This window comes from Centropristis striata, chromosome 2 (genome assembly GCF_030273125.1).
Source record: "Centropristis striata isolate RG_2023a ecotype Rhode Island chromosome 2, C.striata_1.0, whole genome shotgun sequence".
Lineage (NCBI taxonomy): Eukaryota > Metazoa > Chordata > Actinopteri > Perciformes > Serranidae > Centropristis > Centropristis striata.
In genome coordinates this window covers 26,854,260-26,878,873 of record NC_081518.1, presented here as the reverse complement: position 1 = coordinate 26,878,873, position 24,614 = coordinate 26,854,260, and the positions used below count along the sequence as shown (strand labels likewise).

The window sequence follows — 24,614 nt, the reverse complement described above, 5'->3', positions numbered from 1 at the left end:
GTTTTACTGCTTACTCTTTCTCAGCATATAAATAGTTCTGCCTCACAAAGTTGCTATAATGTTCTTAAAGGACAAATTGTCAAAAAGATGTCCATAAAATTATATATTAATGAGTTCAATTACCTTGAGTTAGATATTTTAACCAACTTCAGTCATGATCATAACTACCATAACTACATTATTTTAATAACTCTAAAAATATTAATAAATACATAATATTAATAAATTACCCTTAAAATATTTGTTTTCACTGTGCCACCGTTATGAAAAACTACAAAAATGAATTATTATCTGTATACTTGTGTATGTATATGTTAAGGGGGGATTTTATTCATTTGGATTTGATTTGATCAATCATTTGATGATTTCTATGTGCAGTCAGTAAAAAAAACCTCCACAACTTCACAAAAAAACACTATATATTAGTATTATTTTCAGCTTTCAATTACTCACAACTTTTTACCAACGTTAGTTCTTATTGTTAACTACTTTTTTGTGGAAAATTGGCTTATTTTCTGTGTATTAAATTTCTATTTTTTTCACAGGGGTATGATTTTGATGCATTTTTATTTTCCCATAATACAGCAGCAATGAAAATAGTAAAAACTATAATTTTGAAGCCAGGGCTCTAGACTGAAAGCCTGATATGACAAAGTGTATGATTTTATAATGTAACGGCCGTGGGATCAGAAATTGTAGTTTTAATGGGTTTCAATGGGGCCATTTTTGTCCTTTAGAGTCTATTTATATTATATAGTTTAATATAAAGTTATTACAGGAGCTGAGGATCACCTTTAAATTTAAGAGAAAAAACATGTCATGTTATCATGTTTCCCTCACCAGAATCACGTGTACCCGACCAGCCGAGCTCTCTTCACGTCCGGCCGCTGGTCAACAGCATCGTGGTGAGCTGGACGCCGCCAGAGAACCAGGACATCGTGGTGCGAGGTTACACAATCGGCTACGGCATCGGCAGCCCTCACGCTCAGACCATCAAAGTGGACTACAAGCAGCGCTACTACACCATCGAGAACCTTGGTAAGAACAAATCACTGTTGTTCACTGTGTGTTGGTACGTTTTTATCATTAGAGATGATTTGATCAGACAGATAACGACATAATTACAATGAAGAATCTCAGCTGATTTATTAAATGGCTCTTCTTCAGATATTGATGAAGCCATGGGGATAAATGAATCTTTGAAGAAAATGTCAGCGTTTAAAACATACAGTGTTTGTCCTACTTAAAATTATAACTGACTGTTTCTTTGACATTCTTATTACAAATGTGCAAACACACACACACGCACACACACACACACGCACACACACACGATATGAAGCAATTCATCTGTGCCTCGTTGTGAGTTTTTACAGAATTAATGAGATCTTCTCCACCACACGCCTGAGCCACTAATTACACAGATTGGCCTAATGGGGACACAATAATTAAAGGTCAAAAATGTTTAAATAAAACAAACTTGTTTTGGTGATTTTAATACTTGCTGTCATTACAGCAAATGAAACATCAAATTAAAGGTCCGCCTCACTTAAGTGTTCTGCTGGGTCTTACTGCTTGAGTGCCGTTCCCTCTGCAGAGGATCAGTCCAACTGACAAATTATTGTCAGCACTAACCTAATTTATTTTTGATTAAGCAATTTCTTAATAAAACCCCTGAAAGCACTGTTGTGATTGTTCTCATTTCAGTAATAAGCAGTAATTGTTCCATTGGAAATTACATATTTTGTTCCTACTGTGTCAGTTATGTAGGTCATACTCTGTTGTAGTGTTTTATTAATGGTAAAATTACTCACCAACAATAATAATATTTCATTAATCCAAGCTTCAGGAACGGGTCTAGAAGTGGATAATGAGTTCAATAATAATCTGAGAGTCGCCAAGGAGAAATTATAGCCAGATGATTTACAGCACAGTCACACGTGTGAAGAATTAACACTTGGCTCATATTCACTTCAATTTTATGCAGTCGAAGCAGCGAATAAGACTTTAACTTCTGGGAGCAAAGCAGATTTTTATATTTGCATTTTGACCTGCAAAGACGCAGCCTCAATCTATAGTGAACCGTGTAGAAATACTCTCCTACATTCATTCATGTTTGCCCTTACGCTGCTTAAATATAAGGGAAAAAATTACTCCAACCTTTAAGATGAGTTAAAGACATTAAATACATAATTTGGAGAAAATTCACTATTCTACAAGAAGCTGTGTTCAGAAATGTGTTTCCATGTGACAACCTTTTCTTTTTTTACCTATATAGAAAGAGTGGACCCCACTTATACTGTAGTGTAGTTTTTTTACTACTGACCTCATATTATAAATATAGTTTACTTCTTGGTTGTTGTTGTTGTTTTATTTACAAAAACATGACATTAATCAGGCCCAAACACAAAATCAAACTGTTTTATCCAAACAACCACAAACCCAACAGACATCAACAGGCTCAATTAGCAAAATAAAAACATTATAAAACAAAAAGAAGAAAAACTATTACTATATATAATATTCTGTCCAATAATATAATATATATCTTAATTATCTTTTCATTTATATATATTTTTTACTTATTATTTAAAACATTTTTGTATACCTATCCTTTTTTCTCTATTCTATTCTATTTCATTGTGTTTGTATGTATCTATATTATTTATGTGTCTCACAAGTTTTGTCACATTAAATTAATTTAATTCTGCATGTAAGTGTTTATGGAATGGTATGGTACCATAAGCTATGATAGGGATGGGCCTCTGCTGGAGCAGAAACATGTGACGGGGGAGGAATTATTGCAAAATATATATATATGCATAATTGAAGCCTTCATTACAATCACAGTAAGAGGAATGATTGTATTCAAATACTCATTTTGGCCAATATCGCAATTATGAGTCAAGAGTCTCGAGAGTTTTGGCTTGATTAGATGGTTTGGATATCTAATTTATCTTGTGCTTCCTCTCTCTCTCTCTCTCTCTCTCTCTCTCTCTCTCTCTCTCTCTCTCTCTCTCTCTCTCTCTCTCTCTCACTCACTCACACACACAGATGCCAGCTCCCACTACGTGATCACACTGAAGGCCTTCAACAACGTGGGTGAGGGGATCCCTGTGTATGAGAGCGCCATCACCAGACCACAGTCAGGTATGAACTACACACATGAACCTGCCGCCTTCTCACCTGAAAACGAAAAATCTGATACACTGCAAATGGTGGCAACTTAAATCCTGTTAACTCTATTTTTCTTTTTGCTCAGAAGCCACATAATACAGTATTATGGGATGTTTTTCTCACACTGTATGGCTGTGGCATTCATCTTTGCTCTCTCTAACCTGAGATCATTATCAGGCAGAATGTGTCCTGACTCCAAATTACCAAGGAGATAACGGGTCATCGGGGTGTCTCACTGCTCTAATTAACTCTCTCCTTAATGGCTCCCAGTGTGCTCCAGTCTCCTTTTAATCACTTGGTCAAAACCCTCAAATTTAGCCCTTAGATAACAAGTTGCCCTGATATTTATATTAAGACTAAGACTCCCAGATGTTGATCGACATCCACCCACAAAAAATCAACAGAAATTTTATCAGAAATTATTCTGCATACAAAAGGATTGTTTGGTGCACATAAAAAAAACTAAAAAGATAAGTATGTACACAATAGATTATAGCTCACCAACTTAATTAGTCTAAACTGACGACAAATTAACTCCACAGGTCTAAACATTACGTTAAGTACTAGAACCCAACAGATACAGCGGCATGGCCAATCACTTTTTAGTTTCTTATCAGAGATATATATACATAGGTATTTATAAGCCAATAAGTGACAAGAAAAAGCAGTAGAGTCAGCTTCCAGAAATGCCAAAGATACTGTTCATTTGAAGTAAGTTAGAAACAGCGTCTAAATAATATAACACTTTGTCTTCCAGAGAGCATTGACAAGTTAAGTTTGAATATTTATATAGTCAGGTTGAATACATATCTTGCTCACAATTGTTTTATGAACAGATCTAAAGGGAAATTTCAGTACTTTCAACCTGGATCCTATTTCCCCACGTTTTTGTGTCCAAGTACGTTTTAGAAATTGGTTTATTTCTGAGTGAGAGCACTGCCACCTGGAAAGGACCCCACAGAGAAGGAGCAGAGGAGAAGTCTCAATCTGAAATCCATGATCTGCGAAAGAGTTCGCTGTGCGGGAGTACAGAAAGCGTAGCTTGGTGTTATCTAAAAGATTGTCAATGTCATGGCTGATTATTTCCCTGATTTCGACAGTGTGGAAGAGGCCACACAAGATTCAAGAACAAGACTTGATCAGACACAATAACAAACAGAACAGCTCACGTGGAAGGCAAAGAAAAATGTTTAATTTCTCTGTATAATGTTGTCAGACACCTATAATATGAATCTGAGCCTGTCAGTGGTAAAAAACAAGAACTTAGTGGACGTACAGTGACCGTACGCAATTGCCCCATAGGATTACATTGCAGCCTGGCTGCAGCACTCTCGCTCAAAAAGTGTTTTCCCTTGAGTCCCTTAGACGCAAAAACATAAGTTCATTTTAAAACTTTTTATAAAAAAATTGTGAGCAAGATAAGTATTCAGCCTGACATTTAGAAAATAAACTTTTCAATACTCTTTGGAAGACAAAGTTTCCATCAAATGGATCGATCAGTCGGACTTTACTTCGTCCCTTATGATTATATTGTTGCATATCTGCATGCATCACAGTTGAAGAAGTTTGCTGCATCAACCATTAATACGGATGATTCACTTTGGCTGGCAGCTCAACGACCTATAATTCTTTAAGCTTCAGATCACAACCCTGTTCACAATTAGAAGTAGAACTTTAGTCTCTATCCAGCTTGACAAATGATCTTAAAGTGTGAAAATACTGCCAGTTAGACTGCATGCAGGCTGAGTTCACACAGTTTATGTGACAGTGTCAGAAGACAACCAGCCCGTGCTCCCTGGGGTGTCCCAGAATGTGGGCTGCTCCCGCCTCCTTTCCCATCCAGCCTCCCACCTCCTCGCTCAGCCTTGATCACTCCAGTTTGTCTCCGCCGCAGCATTATTGCACCGCCGAGCTTGAGAGGGGTGGGATGCTGGATGACATGAATCACGTCAACATGCTTCGAGGGGGGGTGGCAGTCTAAGTGCGCGCACACACCCTCACACTGTCATACTGTACGCTTCTCTCTATGAAGCTCTCTCTTCCTCTCACACACACACACACACACAGACGGCGCTGCACACATGCAGACCCCCTGTGGTGGCTTTGGCAACCCTTCGTCAGATCCAAACGTTTCCTCTCAAAGCAGAACCAAAGCCCACCACCATCGTCTGCTGCTGAATCCTCTGGGGCGCGTTCCCTTCCTGCCAGTTTGTTCAAGTCGGGATTAAAGAGACGAGCTGACCTACATAGTACTTCTACTTTTGAAAGAAACTGCAAGAAAACTTGGTGAACTTGGGTTGAGAGTGCTAAGTTGAATATGTTCTAATAATATGACGTCTTAACTGGAGAGCAGGAAATGAGGGATTGCACCTCCATCTGTTACAAAATGTTACAAGGGCCAGTCGGCCTTTTTCCCGCAGTGTATTCGACCGGCTGTACTCCTCAGAGGCGGGTAATGCGGCTTGCATGCCACTCCAAAACCCTCAGTGCCTTCCCACAACCACATTTTTGCTCGGATCTTCATCACACACACTCTGACTCAGTCTTGGGAATATAATGAGGGGCAGCTCTGCACAAAGAGCTGTCAAATGGAGCGAGGCGGAGAGGAGAGGACCAACAAGTGGTGGAGGAGGAGTGTCATCGTGGGTGACTGACCAAAGCTTTTTCTTCCATCACAACTGAACCAAGGACGGAGCAGGGAAACCCACAGCCAGGAGGCCATCTTGAAGCGTTTATCCTTCAGTGTGCCGGCCAGAAACTGCTTGTTTGAGCCCCTCTTTCCCTCTCACACACACACATACACATACAGTAAACACTCACTGGGTTTTTATGGAGTGTAATGGGCAGGCACCTTCCACACAAACACACCCAAGTGTTCATCGTGCGAGCACATATACACACTATCACACTTACATAAACAGATGATTAAACAACAGGTTGCCGTTACGCAACATGCTAAGTACCATTCATCATATTCAAGTGCTGGACTCGGCTTCGTATGGAACTCTTAAAGATGAATACTACCAAGATTTTATTTTAAAGAATATTTAACATTTATTTACCAAGATTTTATTTTTGCTGAATACATAGACGATCAGAGATTGATATACTATTTCTAATGAGGTATTAATATTTCTACTAAGATATTTCTCCTAAGATATTTATTAATGCTTTGGTTGTTTAGTATTACAGATAATATGAAATAAGCAAGAAGAAAAGTATCATTAAAAGAACTTCAATGTGACTAGAATCAATACATTAGAACTTATTACAATACTGTCGCTTAATGTAAATAAAGAAAAGAAAAGAAAAGAAAAGCCTCTTATTTATCAAATTATTGTCTTATTAAACATGGACGGTGCACATAAATAAATATTGTTCTAGTTGTGTCAAAATGCCCATCTCATTTTCATCAGATGTTACATGAACACCCAAAAATGTTAAAATACAATTGAAATAATGTATTTGAATAGTTTAAGCATGCACATCAATAATAACAATAAGTAGGGCTGCACTGTTAATTGAAATCACACCCTGATCAATTTAATATGTTTTAATAAAAATGAGAATAATGCTGCAAAAATTATCATTTCCCCCAGTATTGTGGATCAAATCTCAATTGCTATATCAGCCTAAATAATTGCAATTAGCTGTTTTTATCCAAATCATGCATAAAAAAGAATAATAATGTTAAGAAAGATATCATACAGAACAGCATTTTGCTACATTGTTAGTTTTTAGAGAAAGATGAAACACAGAAGCACACAACATGCAAACAATAAAATGGGATTTTGTTTGTAACTCACATTATTATTGTTATCACAAAGAGTGATTCATGTCATTATTGAGTATTGATTGAGGACAGAGAGTTGCTTTTCCCAAACTCCTCTGAGCCTGAGAACAGAAGCAGCACTCGGCACACGCACATCCAACCGCAGCCACCACTTGTCCATGACCCTCTCCTCCGCCCGCAGGCTTTGTCACTAAATAATAAAGAATACAGAGGATGTATTCTTTCTATAGTTTCCAAGGACATAATGCAGCCTGTTGACATTTGCCTGCAAAGTGGAAAATGTTCCGCTGCATTCAGTGTCCTTCTGTTTATCTGCTTTGCTTTAAAATGTGAAAATATCCATGATGTAAACATTTATAAACACATTGCCTCTCGCTGAAAAGAGTCAGCCATTAAATGTGCCAGTATGAAAAGTTGGCTGGAGGATTGTGGGTATCTGCTTTCAGCCTGGTTTTTCCATTTACTGTAATCTTTTCTTATGAATAGAGTATCTCTTCCTCTCTCTCTGTAGTGCTATTGATAGAGCACCACATACTGTCCAGTAGCTCCTATATAGCAGCTGTAGATTCGTCTTGTTGTAGAGGTCGGTGTCTGTTTTCTAATAGAATCTTCTCTCTCTTTCTCTTCACCCTTCCCAATCCCATCCTTGTTGCACTGATTTTTTTCCTCCCTCCCTTTTCTTCATTTTTAACTCATTAACCTTATTTTCTTCCGTTCATTCTTCCCTGCATCCTGTTCCGACTCCACCTGTCTGATCTGCCACGCTTCTCCTTATGTTTTAATTTTGGTCATTTTAATTTGTGTGCATGCATGCCGGTTCTCCTGCCTGACGTGCAGATCCCATAGACCCCGATGTTGACCTGTACGAACTCTTCCATGCCCCATACACCCCAGTACCAGACCCCTCTCCCATGATGCCACCCGTGGGCGTTCAGGCCTCCGTGCTGAGCCACGACACCATCAAGGTGACCTGGGCCGACAACTCGCTGCCTAAAAACCAAAAGATCACGGATAACCGATTCTACACCGTTCGCTGGAAGACCAACATCCCTGCAAACACGAAAGTCAAGGTAAGAGATTCTAGTTTTTAGTTTTATGTGTGTAGGTTTAATTCATGGAAACTATGAAAGAAGGAAGGGACAAAAATATATAAAGATGAAAGAACACAGATATGTTGGATTATAGTGGGACTTGCCATTTACTTCAGTAGAAGTGGCACCATTGCATAATTCAAATGCAGTCACGATGATGTAATGACTCGTCCTTCTTTTATAGTTCCCTTGGATCTGTTCAGGAAGTAGATTTCTTAAAATGATTGCATTCAAAGGTCAAAAGGTAATTCAATTGAGGAGGATTTTCTCCAAGAAAAGAAGCTCCAGTTTAATTTTTAGGCTCTCTCTTCTTTTTCTGGTCTAGCTCAGCACTTTAAAGCCCAAGTAACTTATTTACAACTTGGTGTAATTCACTAAAGTACAACTCAAATAATTTCACTCTGATCAAACTTCGGTGAAACCTCTTGATTTAATTAAGTATGAGTTCTGTGCATTTCAGTGCTGTGGGACTTTGTGCCTCCCTTCATGCCTACACTTACCAGAGATGTATTGATGTGCTGAAAATAAGAAGCAATGTCTTACCATACTGTATTTTAAAGTATTCCCACATCAGCTCCAAAGAACTGTGGCAGCATAATGCAGTAAAATGCTTGTAACTGAACAGTAATCTATTTTCTTCCAACTTTTTGAGCACTGTAAAGAGAAGAAGTCGCTCAGCTTTTTCTTTCTCAGAATTTAATGTTACAGCTTTAGTCTTCCTTCCTTCCTTCATAGGGTCAGGTCAACAGAACTTAATCAGATCAGTTAACAAGGCCTGTGTTGTAATTGATCATGAGTAAGTTGAATGAAACTCTTTTCTCTGCCTCCCTGTTGAAGGTTGTCTGGCTGTACAACTCAGATCTGTAGATGTAACAATTTAATTAAACTCTAAAGGCCTCGCAGTGGTGTATTATGGTAACCCCTTAGCATCTTAGCTGACATTTTCTTACAGAGGATTCAGTGGGCTCATTTTTAACGCTACAATGAAGATAATGATATCATAATAAATCCAGAAGACCTAAATTCCATTGGTGCCAACCATGTTATGATGTCTTATCAGGAAAGGGGGCGAAACAAAGCTCCACAGTCTGGCTAAGGGGTTTTCTGAACGGTTTCCAGTACCATCCAATCACTGAAAAATTAAAATCTTGCAGAAATCTCCAAAAGTTTGAAGTTGTTAATACCAAATCACAGCATGTGTTCTGTGGTGTTCCTCAAGGTATTAGTGCCCTACTGTGATATTTTGGACATATATTTTTCTGACCATTTTCATCAGTTCTCATATGGTAAAAAATGGTCAAATTTAGCAGAGAATCTGTGTAACAAATGGTATCAACCCAAAAAATGTACATTGAACATATATATACTTTCATCATAATGCTTCCAGCCTTTTTACACTTGCACAATTTTAAATAGTAAATTAATTGATGAATTAACTAATTTTTAGTTGATTAGAAGTTAGCAGTTAGAAGATGAACAGTGCTAAAAACATTTTTTAAAAGTTCAATTAATGCCTCATGTTTATATCCAAAGTCAAGTGAGTAAATGTTAAATAATCTTGATTTCAATATTGACCAAAATAATCGTAATTATGATTTTTGCCATAATCAAGCAGCCTTAATATAGAACCAAAAAACAAAAAAAAATCTGACATTTGAGAAGAAGTCATGAGTTTAATGTATAATAATACTTATTATAAAATATGCAATAATAATTATTATTATTATTAAGAAGAATGTATGAATGTAAATATATATTGTATCACAGTGAGCCGAACCTGAGAGATTGCGTTTGAGATTCAGCTTCTGATTCTTGACCTGCAGCTCAGTTATGATGATTACATGCCTCCAAATGCCAGATCACTCTGCGTGTGCACGTGTGCCTGTGCGTGTGTATTGCTGGATACATGTATGCAAACCTGTGACCGAGCAGAGCTCCGATAAGGGCCCACGTTCACTGATAAATTATTCAGCAAGGACAAGACAAACTGAGAACTACAAAAAGAGTCTGTAGATCTGACAGTGCATTCTCCATTCAGCCATCTCAGAACACACACACACACACACACACACACACACACACAGACTCAGCAGTCATGTCTTGCTGCTTGAAGCTCAAATTGGTTTGATTCTCTCACTGTGACAGTAATTAAAGAGTTCCACAGGCTCATTATGTTTCTGTCCCATTAACCAAATCCAATATATTAACGAGTCTATTTGGTCTTTTCTGGGCTTTTTAATCAGTGGATCCTCAACTCTGAAAAACGACATTTTGTACATCCTGTATATGTGCATGTACATGCTGAGACCAGTCTAACCAGCAGTGATGCCTTCGCTGTAATGCCGCTGTTCATCATGTGCTCTCTACTGTGAGAGCGAGTCTAGCCAGACAAGCTTGTACATTATTAAAGAGACGGCTGCTCTTAAACTGGCAGTGTTTCTTAAGAACAGAGTGTTTTCTTTTTCCTATCCCACTGCCCTCTGTTTGACAGCCCCCGCTGGAGAACTGCACTTTTGTCAGAGCACGCAACGTTATAGATAGGGCTGTTAGAGAGCGGCGAACCTGATTCGCTGCTGCTGTGACCCAGAGCAACCCTGCCAGCTCAGGCCAGCAAATATCAAGATGAATGGTTACATAACTCAAGATTTTTTTTAAATTGCTGAGTCATTTAAGGATTTTAATGTCATAGAAATTTGAAATACACCCCTGGTGTGTTGCATTTTGTATCAGTTATCATGATGGTAGTACTATGTATTATGTATTCAGTTTATTCATAATGGCAATACAGTTTGGGCAGTCCGTGGACCAACTGCTCCTTGCATGGTGTGTTCACTAGTGTGTAAATAGAAAGGGTTAAATGCAGAATTGAATTTCCCCATTGTGGGATTAACAAAGTAATTAATCTTAATCAGCTGTCTTTTGTGTGTAGCTGTTTCGCACCAACACGACTGCAAAATGTTATCTTTAAAGTTATAGTTCTTGATGTGGACGGCCCTTTAGTCAGAGAAAATAACACATGAAGATTTGGAATGAACATTTCATCAGAAAATGTCAGAAAATTGGCTCTTAACTCGTGTCAAGTCCTCACTTATTCATTTTGAAAAGGTTATACATGCTTTAATCTTGACCCGACTTGATTACTGTAACACCCTTTATGTTGGCGTTAGCCCGGCCTTTCTCTCTCATTTGAAGTTGGGCCAAAATGCTGCAGAAAATGCAAGCGAAGGCACATTTCCCCCATACTGGCCTCTCTTCACTGTGTACATTTTAGGATTGATTTTTAAGATTTAATTGTTTGCCTCATGAATCATTAAATGGGCTAGCTCTTTTACAAACCGCCCATCCCATCGAGGTCACTCAGGTCCACAGACCAGTTGTAGCCCTGAAACTCTGGAACATGTTAGGCTGGCTCCTACACTGCCTGTTTTTAAATGTTGTCTTAAAAGCACATCTTTTTCCCAGGCTTGTAATTCAGTGTGAAAGTTGCTTCATTGCTATTATTATTTTATTGGTTATAAACTGTTTTTTATTTGTTTATTGTGTTGTTTTATGATATTAATTATTTTTAATTGTATAGCGCTTTGGTTGCCTGTGGTTCTTAAATGTGCTTTTTAAAAAATATGTATTGGCCCAGACATTTTATCTACTAAAATATTAATCAATTAATCTAAAAAAAAAAAATCACAATGATGGAGGGTAAACAATAATCATTGATGTGTTAAAAATGATGAAAATGAGTTTATTCTCATGGCTTTCAACTCCCTGGAGACTTCATCAGTGTTCAGTGAATGTAATCAAACAAACTAAATTCTTGTTTGTTGTGTGTTTCTGTGTGTGTGTCGCTGCACAGATGGCCAACACTACCAGCCTGAACCACATGGTGACGGGTCTGAAGCCCAACACGCTGTACGAGTTCTCCGTCATGGTGACCAAAGGCCGCCGTACCAGCACTTGGAGCATGACTGCACAGGGCACCACCTTTGAGACCAGTATGAGCAAACACACATATACACAAATAACTATGCATAAACACACAAAATGTACCTCAGCACAAAGACAAAAACCAAAAACATGTGCAGTGTAACGATCCCCTGGCTGGCTGGGAGTAACATTTCACTTTTTGCAGCTCAAAGGGAAGGAGAGGACTCACCTGTGGGAACAGAAATCGTCACTTCTCTGTTTAATATGTTCAATATAACAAGAAAGGTACTTATCAACAGAGCTCACACTAACTGCGAGTGAAATTGAGGAAACCAGCAGCAAATTTGGTGATTGGCGGATATAATTTCAGCCGCTCTGCTGTTTGCTGACAGTAAGGTGGACTAACCCTGCTTCTGTGCAAAATACACAATCCGACAAATCATAAATAATCAATTATGATAATAATAATAATACAGTTCTGTGTAAAAACAATTATTTGTTTACATTTTTCTCTTGATTTGCAGGCTCTTGGCCAGGTGTCTCGGCCTGAGGAGCAAACCGAGGCTTAAAGAAAGAAAAAAAAAAAAAAAAAAACACACATTTTGTTTTGGTTCATTATTTATTTCCTGATTTATTTCCCCTTTGCTGTTAAACTTCATGTTACCTTTTGCTCAGCACAATATCCGAGGGATGACAGTGAATGATTACTGTCTCTCCTGAGTCCGCTGCCTCTAAACAACATAAATTCACTGTATAGTCCTTTTAAATCCATTGGCCACTCTGTATTGAAAACCAACCATCCCCTGAGTATTTGTATACACTTCCTGCAGCACTGCAGATACTAAAGTGTCAGAGCCCATACTTCATTGTAGATTGTAACTGCTGAGCTAAAAGTTTCCTGCCAATAAACAAGACGTTAAGAACAAAAACTAATTTTGTTTTAAACGGATTCTTTATGCGCCTTATTGGATTGAGATTTATTATTAGTGGAACTTTTTGTTGTTTTTTATTAAAAGGTGAGGACAGCCAGTTTTCATTTCCACCCAGCCAGGGGTTTGTTTCACAAGTGTGCAAGTGGATTTTATCTGCAAGGTCATAAACACACAGTCATATTATTCAGGTTGTAAGTTTTGAGGAGCACTTACGAGATCTCAAGTCACATAGATGACCACATAGCATCCAAACAATACTATGTGCTAAGTTACACATTACACATGCAAAAAACGCACACATGGTTCACTCATATATTTTAGTGATGTTACTAGTGAGAGCACCATGTTGTTGCATATAAATTAGGGCTGTACCAAGTTGTCTGAAGCTTTGAAGCGTCTCGATGATGATATTATAATATTTGAATGCTATGCACCTTCTTTTTTTTGCATGTTTATTCATTCAGTTCAAACCTGTTATTTCTGCACAGTTGCAGATAAAGATAAGGCTATACTAATATAATTAATATTATACTATCTGTTGAATTAGATTTGAGCGGTGGCTGCATAGGACTGTTTCAGACTTGTGTGATCCAAACATTTCCAGTAATTCTAGACCAAAAGTCTAAATTTATTCAAAAAAGATTGATGCAATCATTTCCAAAGTTCCCATCGTAGTTTTATCTCACAAAGTGTTCTGTTTCAATCCATATTTGTTGGCATTGAGCCTTTTAAATCAAATTTTCCCTGTTGGGATTAATAAAGTTGTTTGAATTTAATTTAATTTCGAAAAAACAACATTTTCACTGCAGACACAAAGCCATTTGCTCTTCTGCTTGCAGCACACAAAGAGAGCTACGCATCTGTAACAGGGGAGCAGTCCCGTTGCAAATTGACAAGTTATATTCATGACAGACGGTTGATTCAGTAAAAAAAGAAAAAAGTCACTTCATTCAAATTGAGGATTTAAAAAAAAAATATGAAAACAGACATTCAAATCTTCATTGGAAAATCTAAATAAAACATTTGGTACAGTCCTATTTAAAACTATACAAAACATGCACCATCTTTACCTTTTTATCTGAACTGATCAACACAACAAATGTCTCATCCTCCCTCCCCTTCACAGTTCCCAGCTCCTCCCCGAAAGACGTGACCGTGGTGAGCAAAGAGAACAAACCTCGCACCATAATTGTCAACTGGCAGCCTCCTTCTGAAGCCAACGGAAAGATCACTGGTGAGTCTCAAAGTTTCTTGTCTGTTACATATATTGTGGTCTCACAGATGCTACATATCCTTTACTATAAAAAAATGTGTTTCTGGACTGAAAAAAGCCAGATTTCCAGCTTGCTGTCTTTAATTTGAGCCATTTAGACCTCTCTCTAATAGCTGTCCACTAATGTTAACTGATTAAATTACATTTAGATGGAGAATTGATCTTCGCAAAATGATTACATATTTAGAAGGTTCAAAGAAAATGTATTTTCCAATAAACCTTTTTAGCCTTTTCATGCAGTCGCGATCAAAGAGGAACCTTCATCTCCATCTGCCCACCGAAAGGCAGCCTTAAATGTTTTTACTAAAAGGAAATGTAATGCAGTGAATTATAAACCAAATAAAAATTGTGGTACATGACTCTGACTGTGTAGTTTAACTAACTTAAAATAGCACAGAAACATTGCAGTTGATCTTATTTTGCACAGCTTTGAATCTGCTGAATCTTAACGGATTCATCCCTCTCCTGCTGCAGGTTACATCATCTACTACAGTACAGATGTAAACGCTGAGGTCCACGACTGGGTTATTGAACCGGTGGTGGGCAACCGCCTGACCCACCAGATCCAGGAGCTGACTCTGGACACCACCTACTACTTCAAGATCCAGGCCCGAAACTCAAAGGGCATGGGCCCCATGTCTGAGGCCGTACACTTCCGCACCCCAAAGAGTAAGTTTGGAAAACAAGATGAGATGGGAGCACAACAAAGAGTAGTGGTTAAATTAAATTGCATCCACCCTTTTGGAAAATAATGTAATATGTGACAGTATATAATTCATCCTTGCACTTAAAGAGCTGTCTGTTAATCTCAAGAGTTGGTGAACTATATAGGAGCTAAAACGCAACTTCAATTGAACACTAATTTTGCTCCGTGTCTGCTGAAACGTCATCCATGCAATAACTACTTTGTTTCAAACTGAATCCCGACCACCAGTGCAGGGGGCTGCACTTATGGGGACGTGTTGTGTTGTAACAGATTGATGCATTCAAAGTCTTATCAGATGCCTAAACACCAAGCAAGGTAGAATTTACAAATACAAGCTTTGTATAACAAAATAATCTTCCAGGAATGTAGGAGACTGAATTAAAGCTGCATTCATGAGATGTCGGAATAATCCAAAAAATAAGTCGAAACAACTCTAAACAAACTAAATTTTGGTTCATGCGTTGCAGAGTTGTTGTCATTTTACACAAAAATCTTTTATTACTTCCCGTATCAGTTTTTTTGCTCTCCCCATGTGATTTTTATTCGGTATCAGGTTATAGCCGTTAGTTTCTGTCCACATAGAGTGACCTAGATCAGCAAAAATTCACATTTTTATGGTTTTAGGGAATAAACGGGTTGTTTAAATTAAATTAAATTAAATTAAAACACAACACATCTTTACGACTTAAAACTCATAAAGACACTGAAGTTGAAAGAATGACTTACCAACTTGGGAAATAGGAGCATCCAAGAAGCTGGTGAATGCAGCATCTTTTTCAAGTTAACACTTCAGAGAAACTCTCCTGATGAAGTTGTGGTGAGAAAGTCTCTTGAGAGCTGAGACAGGGAAGTTTCTCATGCCCTGTCGATTAGTTGGAGATGACCGAGTTACTGCGGAGTCTGGTCAGCAGATTTGCACCCAACTCTTTCAGGTTGAGTTTGTTGATGCTGCAAACACCCTGAATGTTTCCTTGTGTGTGTGTGTTCATGTTTTTTTCATAATAAAGGAATAAATACATAAACACAAAAGATGGTGGATACAAAGGGTGTTGCAGATATATATTTTACACATGACATACACTGAAGAGCACATAAACAGAGTATCGCTGACAGTAAACTTGAAGTATTTTAGATTATTGAAAAAACTTCAAAATGTACCTAATTTCCTCCAGGTGTAAAACGTTCCCCAGCTCCCTGAGCTACATTTCAAATGTTGGAACATTTTCAGATTACCAAGATTGCAGCAGTAACTTTCTTTATCTGAATGTTTTTGACACCTCTGCATCCTTTTTGAGGACATTTTTACTCAAGGGATGTTTAGAAAAGTACTGTAAATCAGTGAATCTTGTATGTATTGCACTGTTTGTAGGATACATTTTTCATAATTTCTTCTGAGATGCTTTGCTCTTTAATGACAGCCTGGCTGTGTCTTTAGTACACTCTTGCTGTTTGGTTCTTATTCTTCTAGTTTGCCTCTTTCCTCCTCTTCACAACCCCCATCTCTCGCTTCATTTCTGTCTCCCACGCTGCTCTTTTCAGCTAACCTGTTTTTTGCTTTTTATTGTCTCTCCCTCCCTGCTCTCCTTTGGCCTGTTAAGCTGAGTCCTCTGACAAAATGGCTAATGACCAAGGTAAACTCCCCCTCCACACTTTATCTTTCACTGCTGACTCTGCACCTCGTGAATCTCTCTTTCTAAAGATTACCATCTTCTGGGCTGCATGACCGGCAAAATCTGTTTGTGCTTGTAGAAATGTTCAGATTGTAATGTGTGTGCATGGAGGTTTGACAAAGGAATAATGATGACAGTAAAAGAGGCAGTGGAAAACACTTGAGGAGAGTTTCAGTAAAATATATTTTCCTGTTTTAAATCAGCCTCAAATCTTCCACCGAAGCCGGGCCCTCCAGGCAATCACCATCCCCAGGACCCTGGAACTGCAGTTGGTAAGATTTTCCTCTCACACACCTTCTTTAAGAGTTCTGTTCAAATATCATGACTATATTTACATGTACACCAATATTCCACTATTATTCTCAATGTGACAATATTCCAGATTTGATAGGGGTCATCAAAACATAAAAAACAGCTGCAGTTTGGTTAGATTTAGGCAACAAAACTACTTGGTAAGGTTCAGTAAAACATCAGGGTTTGGGTTAAAATAATCGATCTGATACATAAATAATTAAACATTGACTTTTGGTTTCACACGGGACGCAAACAGTCGTCGCCTGGGTCAAAGCCCTGTATTTATTTGACCCATCCATCCACGCTTTGATCAGAAACATATTTAAGATAGAAAATATGTTTCCCTCAAAACTTAATTGGCAAAGAAGTTTAGTTGCATGGGAATGTTATTTTTTAGAAGACCAGGGTGAAATATTGCAGCACTGACCCTTCAAAAAGGTGGTTGAAGGAATGAAAGAAAAACTGTGAAAATCCTTGAATGCACGGCTGCGTGTAAAAGGGAATATTAGTGGAACAATAATATTCATTAGCCATGTAAACAGCCTAGTTGTCTTTTTCGGGATAAGGGCAAAAACTGGAATATTTTGTGCATGTCAACATAGTCAGTGAGACACTTCAGCAGCTAAAATCATGATCTGATTGTTTCCTCAAGGTTGGAAAAGAGTCCCTTTTCTCTTGACAGTGCATTTTTATATCTGCGATTCTGAATTTGTGCCTACATTTTTTTGCTGTTTTTAAGAAGTGGCATGTTCCCCCGTCAGTGACTCACCAGTGTCTTTTAAAAAGAGGTATTTATAAATATGTCTCGTCTAATCCAGTCTTTCTCCTCTCGAGGTAAATCAGGGGTGGGAGGCAGTGAAGGTCACATCCTGGTTATTGTCATCATCATCTCAGTGGGAGCGTTCACCATCATCGTGGTGGTGGTCGGAGCCTTCCTGTGCACACGGCGAACCACGTCCCACCAGAAAAAGTAAAAAGCTCGGTCACACTTTTACCTTTCTCCCCCTTGTTTTGTCTCTCCAACTCTGTTTTTACTGCTCTACATCTCCTGTGTCTTTTCTTTCTTGTACGTCTTCCTACAAATGCGATCACTCTTTTACTCTTCTCTCCTGCAGAAAACGAGCCGCCTCAAAGTCCTCAAATGGCTCCCACAAATACAAGGGAAACTCCAAAGACCTGAAGCCACCTGATCTTTGGATTCACCACGAGAGGCTGGAACTCAAACCCATGGACAAATCTCCGGATCCCAACCCCGTCATGACCGAGACGCCCATCCCCCGCACCTCGCAGGACATCACACCGGCTGATAGCGGCCTGGATAGCAACCCCCACCTGCAGCAGCGGCGCAACTCCTACCGCGGTCAGTCTTGCCCAAAGGGTGGAAGACTTAAATTTGATGTTATGGAAAAGAGATCAAAGTGAAATGTCACCCCTTGCTGCCTGAGCTTACATGCATAATTACACTGAGCAAACTTCTTCTTGAGTTTGGCTGGCTGACACGAAAAGTACAACTTGTTTCTTTTACAGGCAGGAAATGTGTTAATACCCTCAGGTTTACTTCCAGGGGGAAGACTGCAGGAGTGTCGGAGAGATTATTTTGTTTCTCAAGTCAATACTGTGTGTGCTTTTGTGGTTATCATGCAAACATTTCATGCTTTTCATACATAATGTCCATTACTTGTCACAATCACAGTGCTGCGAGCACACACTGCCACTTATAACAACTTTCTGCAAGTGCACCTTATCCACTTTATATAATTAGTTCATAGTAAAAGAATGCTGAGTGTGACAGTGACATTTAGAAATGCAATCAAAACCCAATGATGCAAAATTGATTAAGGATCCCGAGGTCTACAGAGTGATCATTTACCAAAAGATCAGTAGGGTAGTGGCTCTTTCTGATTGGCTGGTTTCCACCGTACCTTTTAGGCCACGAGTCAGAGGACAGCATGTCAACACTAGCAGGCCGACGAGGGATGAGGCCTAAAATGATGATGCCTTTTGACGCGCAGCCGCCTCAGCGTAAGTGTGTGTGTGTGTGTGTGTGTGTGTGTGTGAGAGAGTGAGAAGTGAGTGATAATCCGCAGCTGATTTGTAAAATATTCACCTAAACTTAAAAAATATAGACAAAACAACAAATTCCTCTCATGTTACCTTTAATATGTTCATTTTTATTGTTTGTTTTTATGAATTTAGTGACTAAAAATGTGTTTATTGCAGAAAACTGCATGTACAATAACAATACTTCCACTTCATTCATCATTATTACAGCCGGTTAAACATCTCATCCTCTTTGTTTTTGTGTGCGTGTGTGTGTGTGTGTGTGTGTGTGTGTGTGTGTGTGTGTGTGTATCCACGTCCATTTCCATTCACAGCTGTGATTAGTGCTCATCCCATCCATTCCCTCGATAACCATCACCACCATTATCACATGGGCAGCCTGGCGTCGCCAACACGCAGCTACCTCTACCACCAGGGCAGCGGGCACCCACGCCCGCACGCCTGTGCCACCCCCATCTCCCATCTAGACAGGGTGGACTCTGCAGGTGAGACACTGCCACCTGCTGGACAGCAGCACACAGGAGGACAGTCAGACCTGATCATTCTCATTCATTGATTTGTCATTTGCTCATTCATTCACACGCTGTTGTCATGTTGCTACATTCATACTTTATTACTTCAAAGTGTCACTGACCTCTCTTCTCTGACCTCCGGCCTTCTTTTACTCTTCTCGCCTCAACTTTTACCAAAATAAACTCAGCTTCACCATCAGGATGCTGTCAGACATGCAGAGGTTTAAACTTTTTGCACTGGCTCAACTGTTGATTGTTCAGTTGACAACAAGTTTGCATTATTGTTATTATTGCTTATTCACTTTGTAGTTTATAAAGTAAACAGATTTCAGCATTTTAGCTCTAGTTCATTGTACTCTTGTTGCATATAGTGAAAGAAACCTGCAAAAAGGCACTTCCAATCTTACATGTTTGAGATTCCCTGTATATCAAGGATTAACATATACATCGGTAATACAGTTCATTAGTTGCATAAACACTGGATGAAGCTGGTTTTATTTGTGTTAACAATCAATCTGCCTGGTGTAGTTTCAGTCAATTGCTTGCTCTGAATAATGTCAGAAAAAAAAGTCCCAAAACAATTTACCAGAGCCCAAGTTTACATATTTTAATAGCCTGTTTTGTCCATAAGTTACAAATATTAAGTTTATTATCACAGAGTACAAATACAACTTACATATTTTCACATTTGAGAAGCTGTAACCTATTTATTCTTGTCTTTTTGCTTAAAAAGCTGAAGTGCATTGTGCTGTTATTGCATATAGAGAAAGAAACTTGTAAAAAAAAAAATAGTGAAGCAACTTAAAATCTTACAAGGCTGATATTAAAAATGACTCAACATATTCACCAGTAATACACTTAAGTTATTTCACTAAATTTGTATAAAGATTATATGAAGCTGTTTTTTTTGTATTATTAGTCAATCATTCGCTCTGAATTTAGAATTAATTTAGGAAAAAATGTCCATGTTAGTGTATTGAAATAGCTTGTTTTGTTTTTGAAATCACAACATTTTCTTGCTACTATCAGAGAATACAAAGAACATGTGCACATTTTCACCTTGGAGAAGCTGTAACAAACTAATTTTGTGCTTTTTTTGCTTAAAAAATTACTTAATTATCAAATTTGTGGATCATTTTCTGTTAATTTTCTGGAATAATTGATTATCAGCTCATCTTTTCAGCTGCAGCACCTTGTACTCTTGTCGCATCTAGTGAAAGAAACCTGTAAAAGAGAGAGAATCTGCTTCGCATATTACAATGTTTATGTTGAAAGTTTCCAGGTTTCATGAATATAAACATGATTATATTCTGTAACGCAGAATTACTGAATATATTTAAAAGACTGTATGAAGCCTGTTGACTGATCCGTCTCCGTCTCCAGAGTCGGTGAGGAACACCCCAAGTTCGGAGCCCCTCCCTCCAGCCACCGCCTCCTCCCAGGCCTCCTGCCCCTCGGAGATCATGGCCGACCCCGAGGGCAGCTACCACGGCTCCTCCACCACAGAAGAAGAGCCCAGCTACTCCAGCAACCTGCCCCCCCACCGCTCGGCCCACCCGCACGCCCACGCCCACCCGCTCAAGAGCTTCGCCGTACCTGCGATCCCCGCCACCGGCCATCCAACGTACGAGTCGCCTGCCCTGCCCAGCACGCCGCTGCTCGCTCAGACCGGTGAGCAGAAACACACATACACACACACACACACACACACACACACACACACACACACATTGACTGTGGCCAGGAATCTCAAATAAAATAAACTGGTGTAGAATTAATAGTTTGTTACAAATTACATTACAAATATATTCTCCACTTGAGCCTCCTTCTTCACCCTCAGTTGTTTGTATTGTTTTGGTTTTGCTCTGGCAACATCATACAAAAGTCATCCACGCTCACTTCTCCAGACAGCGACCTGCTCACACATTCAGACATCATGAAGTCTGTTTAATGTCCAACTGGTTCTGACATTTGTGTTCCCGCACACAGCTCCTCCTAGATTAGTTCAGGGTGCATGTGTGTTTGTGTGTGTATGAAAGGGGCTTTGCAGAAAGCAGTTCTTCATTTAGACGTCATGTGTTGCCTTCACTGACTGTCGTGTGTTTGTATGTCTGTCACGTTCAGGGCCTCCCACTCACCCACACGTTGTTAAAACAGCCTCTATTGGAACACTAGGAAGGACACGAACACCGATGGTCGTCACTGTGCCCAACGCCCCTGATGTGCCGGAGACCAGCAAGATGCTGGAAGACGTAGACAGCGTGAGTATAGCGCCCCACACTGGCTGCTTGTAGCAGTGCAGGCTGATTCTGCCTTATGGTGGTGAATATTTCATATTTAGTATTTTAAATATATATATATATATCGATCACACATTCCTTCCAAATCCATGTTTTCTTTGGGCACTGGATTATAAAGTTTACCTTTCACTGGACGTTGGTTTTAACCACATTTTCTGTTTGTTCTTTCTCTCTTTTTATTCTTTCCAAACTTCAATCTCACCATATTTTTGTGGCGTTGTCGGCTGCATTCTAATTCATTTAACTTCTAACAACTGATCTTAACACCACCCATAACCTGAATGATTTTATTTTATACCATTTAATCCTCGACTTGGCTGTTGACCATTTGTTGATATCACCTTCCTTTTTTGGATGTTTTGCTTTCGTCTGCTGCCTCTTTTTTTTCTTTTTGACGCTTCAGTCCCATTGACCCATCCTCCCAGCTCGCCTCACCCCACCCATACGACTCCCCCGTCCTCTGTGAAAGACTGACCCTCTCCTCCTCTCCTTTCCTCTCTTCTCCTCCCCCCCCCCCCCCCCCCCCTCCCTCCTTCCAGGTGCTTGCCTCCCTCCCCCCCTGCCCCTCCCCCGCCCCTCGCAGTAACCCTGTTCCTCTCCCTCAGAGCTACGAGCCGGACGAGCTGACCGAGGAGATGGCCCACCTCGAGGGCCTCATGAAGGACCTGAACGCCATCACCACAGCGCCATGAGCATGCACACACACCTGCACACACACTTTCTCTGTCATCCACACGTACACGCAGAAAGACACACACTCTAAAGTCAAACACACCCAAAAATGAACCATGGGAGCCAGAAGCTGGTGGACACTAAATGGCTTCTTGTGCCCAAGAAAACTCTCACATCCCCCTGCAGAGAAAACAAAAAAAACAAACAAACTCCAGACTGAAACTTAGGAACTTTTTTCGGCTTACCTTGCTCAGTCTCAGGAAGGAGATTGCCATGAGAGGGAAGAAAAAGTGACGCGCTTCATCTTTTTAATGAAGAACCATTCTCAGAGACAATGAACTTTAAAACATTGGTCGCTTTCAACCGGAAGATTGTGAATTTTTTCCTCAGCAAAAACACGTACGGTAGGTTTTTTCTTTCTCGCTGGCGAAACGTTCGCTCGAGAAGACGGTTGATTCAATGTCAAGTCAAAAGGAGAAAGTCCAAAAATATGCTGGTTTTGATGTTGGTGCTCATGCGGCGCAGTCTACACACAGTGTTTGTTTGATTCGTGTTTTCTTTGTGCATTTTGTATATCTATTGGGCCGTTTCAGTGAAGTGAACATTGGATATCAGCCCCTCCCCCCTTTACAAGCCGACATATTTCATGGTCATTTTTTTCTGTTTTACCCCTTTGTGTCATATATTGTGCCATGACTTTTTATTATTTTCTATGTTATTGTATTATTTTTTTACACACATATCCTTATAAAACATGTACATACAGTATGTTGTGTTTTTTTTTTTAACTGCCTCATTCTTTTGATGTTTCCCGTTGTTTCATTGTTATTATTTGGGATGAAAGTGGGATTAACGAGTCCTGAAGCTCAGTTTTTCATATCAAAAGGGGAGAGAAGCCCGGTGTGTTTTACAGTACATTCTTCTCCGGCATTGTGTCGCCCCCCTTTGTACATTAAAACGTCTTCTTTCTCAGTCTGTTTGTTTGTCGTGGGAGCTCCGTTTTAAAAGCCTTACCAACGTGTTTGTATGTTGGACAGTCAAGACGTCTCGGCTCTCTGCTGTCACTCTGTGGGGGACTTGACAGCATCTCCTCACAGGTCAGGGGTACCGAGGACTCAGGGCGCTGCTGACCCCCACCCCTACTAAAAATTAAAAAAAAATCACATGGCACCCAATCAATCAATCAATCACCTGCAACAGACGAGTCATCTTTTATATGAGAAGTTCAATTGAATGTGTGTGTCGTTTCCAAAAGCCAATATTTGGTTTCTGCTGAACCACGTGTGCATTTTCCCACAGCAGCAGCAGCAGCAGAGTGTTTGCAGTTTTTATTTGTTTCCTGCTGTTCGTCATCGAAACGCCCCCCCGGCTCTTTTACAAATCTTTAAAAAAAGATGCAAAGATGTTGGCCTTTTGAATGGGACTCCCAGATTTTTTTTTACATGGTAGTTTTTGTATGAAGAAAAAAAAAGAAAAAGAAGCTTGTTCTATACACAAATCCAATGTAAAAAAAAAGGAAAAAAAATCATCTAAGAAACTAGTTTTTCATTACCCTCTTACCCAAAGAAAATTTGTCATTTGCAATCATAGTAATTTGCTCTACTTTTGTGAATACCATGTTTCTCATAAATGTACATCATGTCATGAATGTCAATATAACTGTAAGAGATTTTAACTATGGATACAAACAAGGAACACGTTTTGGGGAAAACATGAAAACAAAGGGGGGAGAAAAAGGACCGGACTCCATTTGGGAAATAATCTATTGAGTTGTAAACAGTTGAACCTGTATTGCACTTTTTCACAATTTTTGAAAAGTACATTTCTTACATATCTTGTGTTTTAAATATCAAAAGCTGTTTGTGTAACGTAGTGTCCTAGGTAAGCAGCAGGCAGCTGGTCTTGTTTTTTATGTTTTTGTTTTATTTTTTTGTTTTGTTTTTTGCTTCAGAGATGATATGAATTTGAGCAGCCGAGTTGTTCGCTCCGCAGCTCATGATGGGGAATTCTGTTGTTGCTTGTTCATGTACAGAGCTTTCTTTGCTTTCTGTAGAAAAAAAATCTGTGGCTTTTTAAAAAATGTTCAAAAAAGGTTTGGAAAAAAAAGATGTTTTTTTATTGGTGCTCCTATACATTGTGTATACAAACTATTATGAATACTAACAAAGTAAATGTTTCTGCTCGTCTTCTTTTCATCAAACATCCTCAAGAT

The 24,614-nt window shown here is 39.2% G+C and overlaps 1 protein-coding gene across 13 annotated transcripts in view; it reads left to right on the top strand.

The window, feature by feature from the left end:
- neo1a (neogenin 1a) overlaps positions 1-24,578 on the top strand; it is a 172,117-nt gene extending 147,539 nt beyond the window's left edge. For 2 of the 13 annotated variants that reach the window (XM_059347765.1, XM_059347826.1), the window contains exons 15-29: positions 844-1,038; positions 3,055-3,150; positions 7,808-8,040; positions 11,912-12,050; positions 14,041-14,148; positions 14,662-14,856; positions 16,492-16,524; positions 16,767-16,835; positions 17,692-17,827; positions 17,973-18,217; positions 18,787-18,879; positions 19,233-19,403; positions 20,814-21,101; positions 21,555-21,691; positions 22,270-24,578. In XM_059347765.1, coding sequence (XP_059203748.1) covers positions 844-1,038; positions 3,055-3,150; positions 7,808-8,040; positions 11,912-12,050; positions 14,041-14,148; positions 14,662-14,856; positions 16,492-16,524; positions 16,767-16,835; positions 17,692-17,827; positions 17,973-18,217; positions 18,787-18,879; positions 19,233-19,403; positions 20,814-21,101; positions 21,555-21,691; positions 22,270-22,422 — 2,291 coding nt within the window. In that variant the 3' untranslated portion in view covers positions 22,423-24,578. The other 11 variants (XM_059347774.1, XM_059347845.1, XM_059347800.1 and 8 more) reach the window with 11 other exon arrangements.
- The last annotated feature ends 36 nt before the right edge of the window (positions 24,579-24,614 follow it).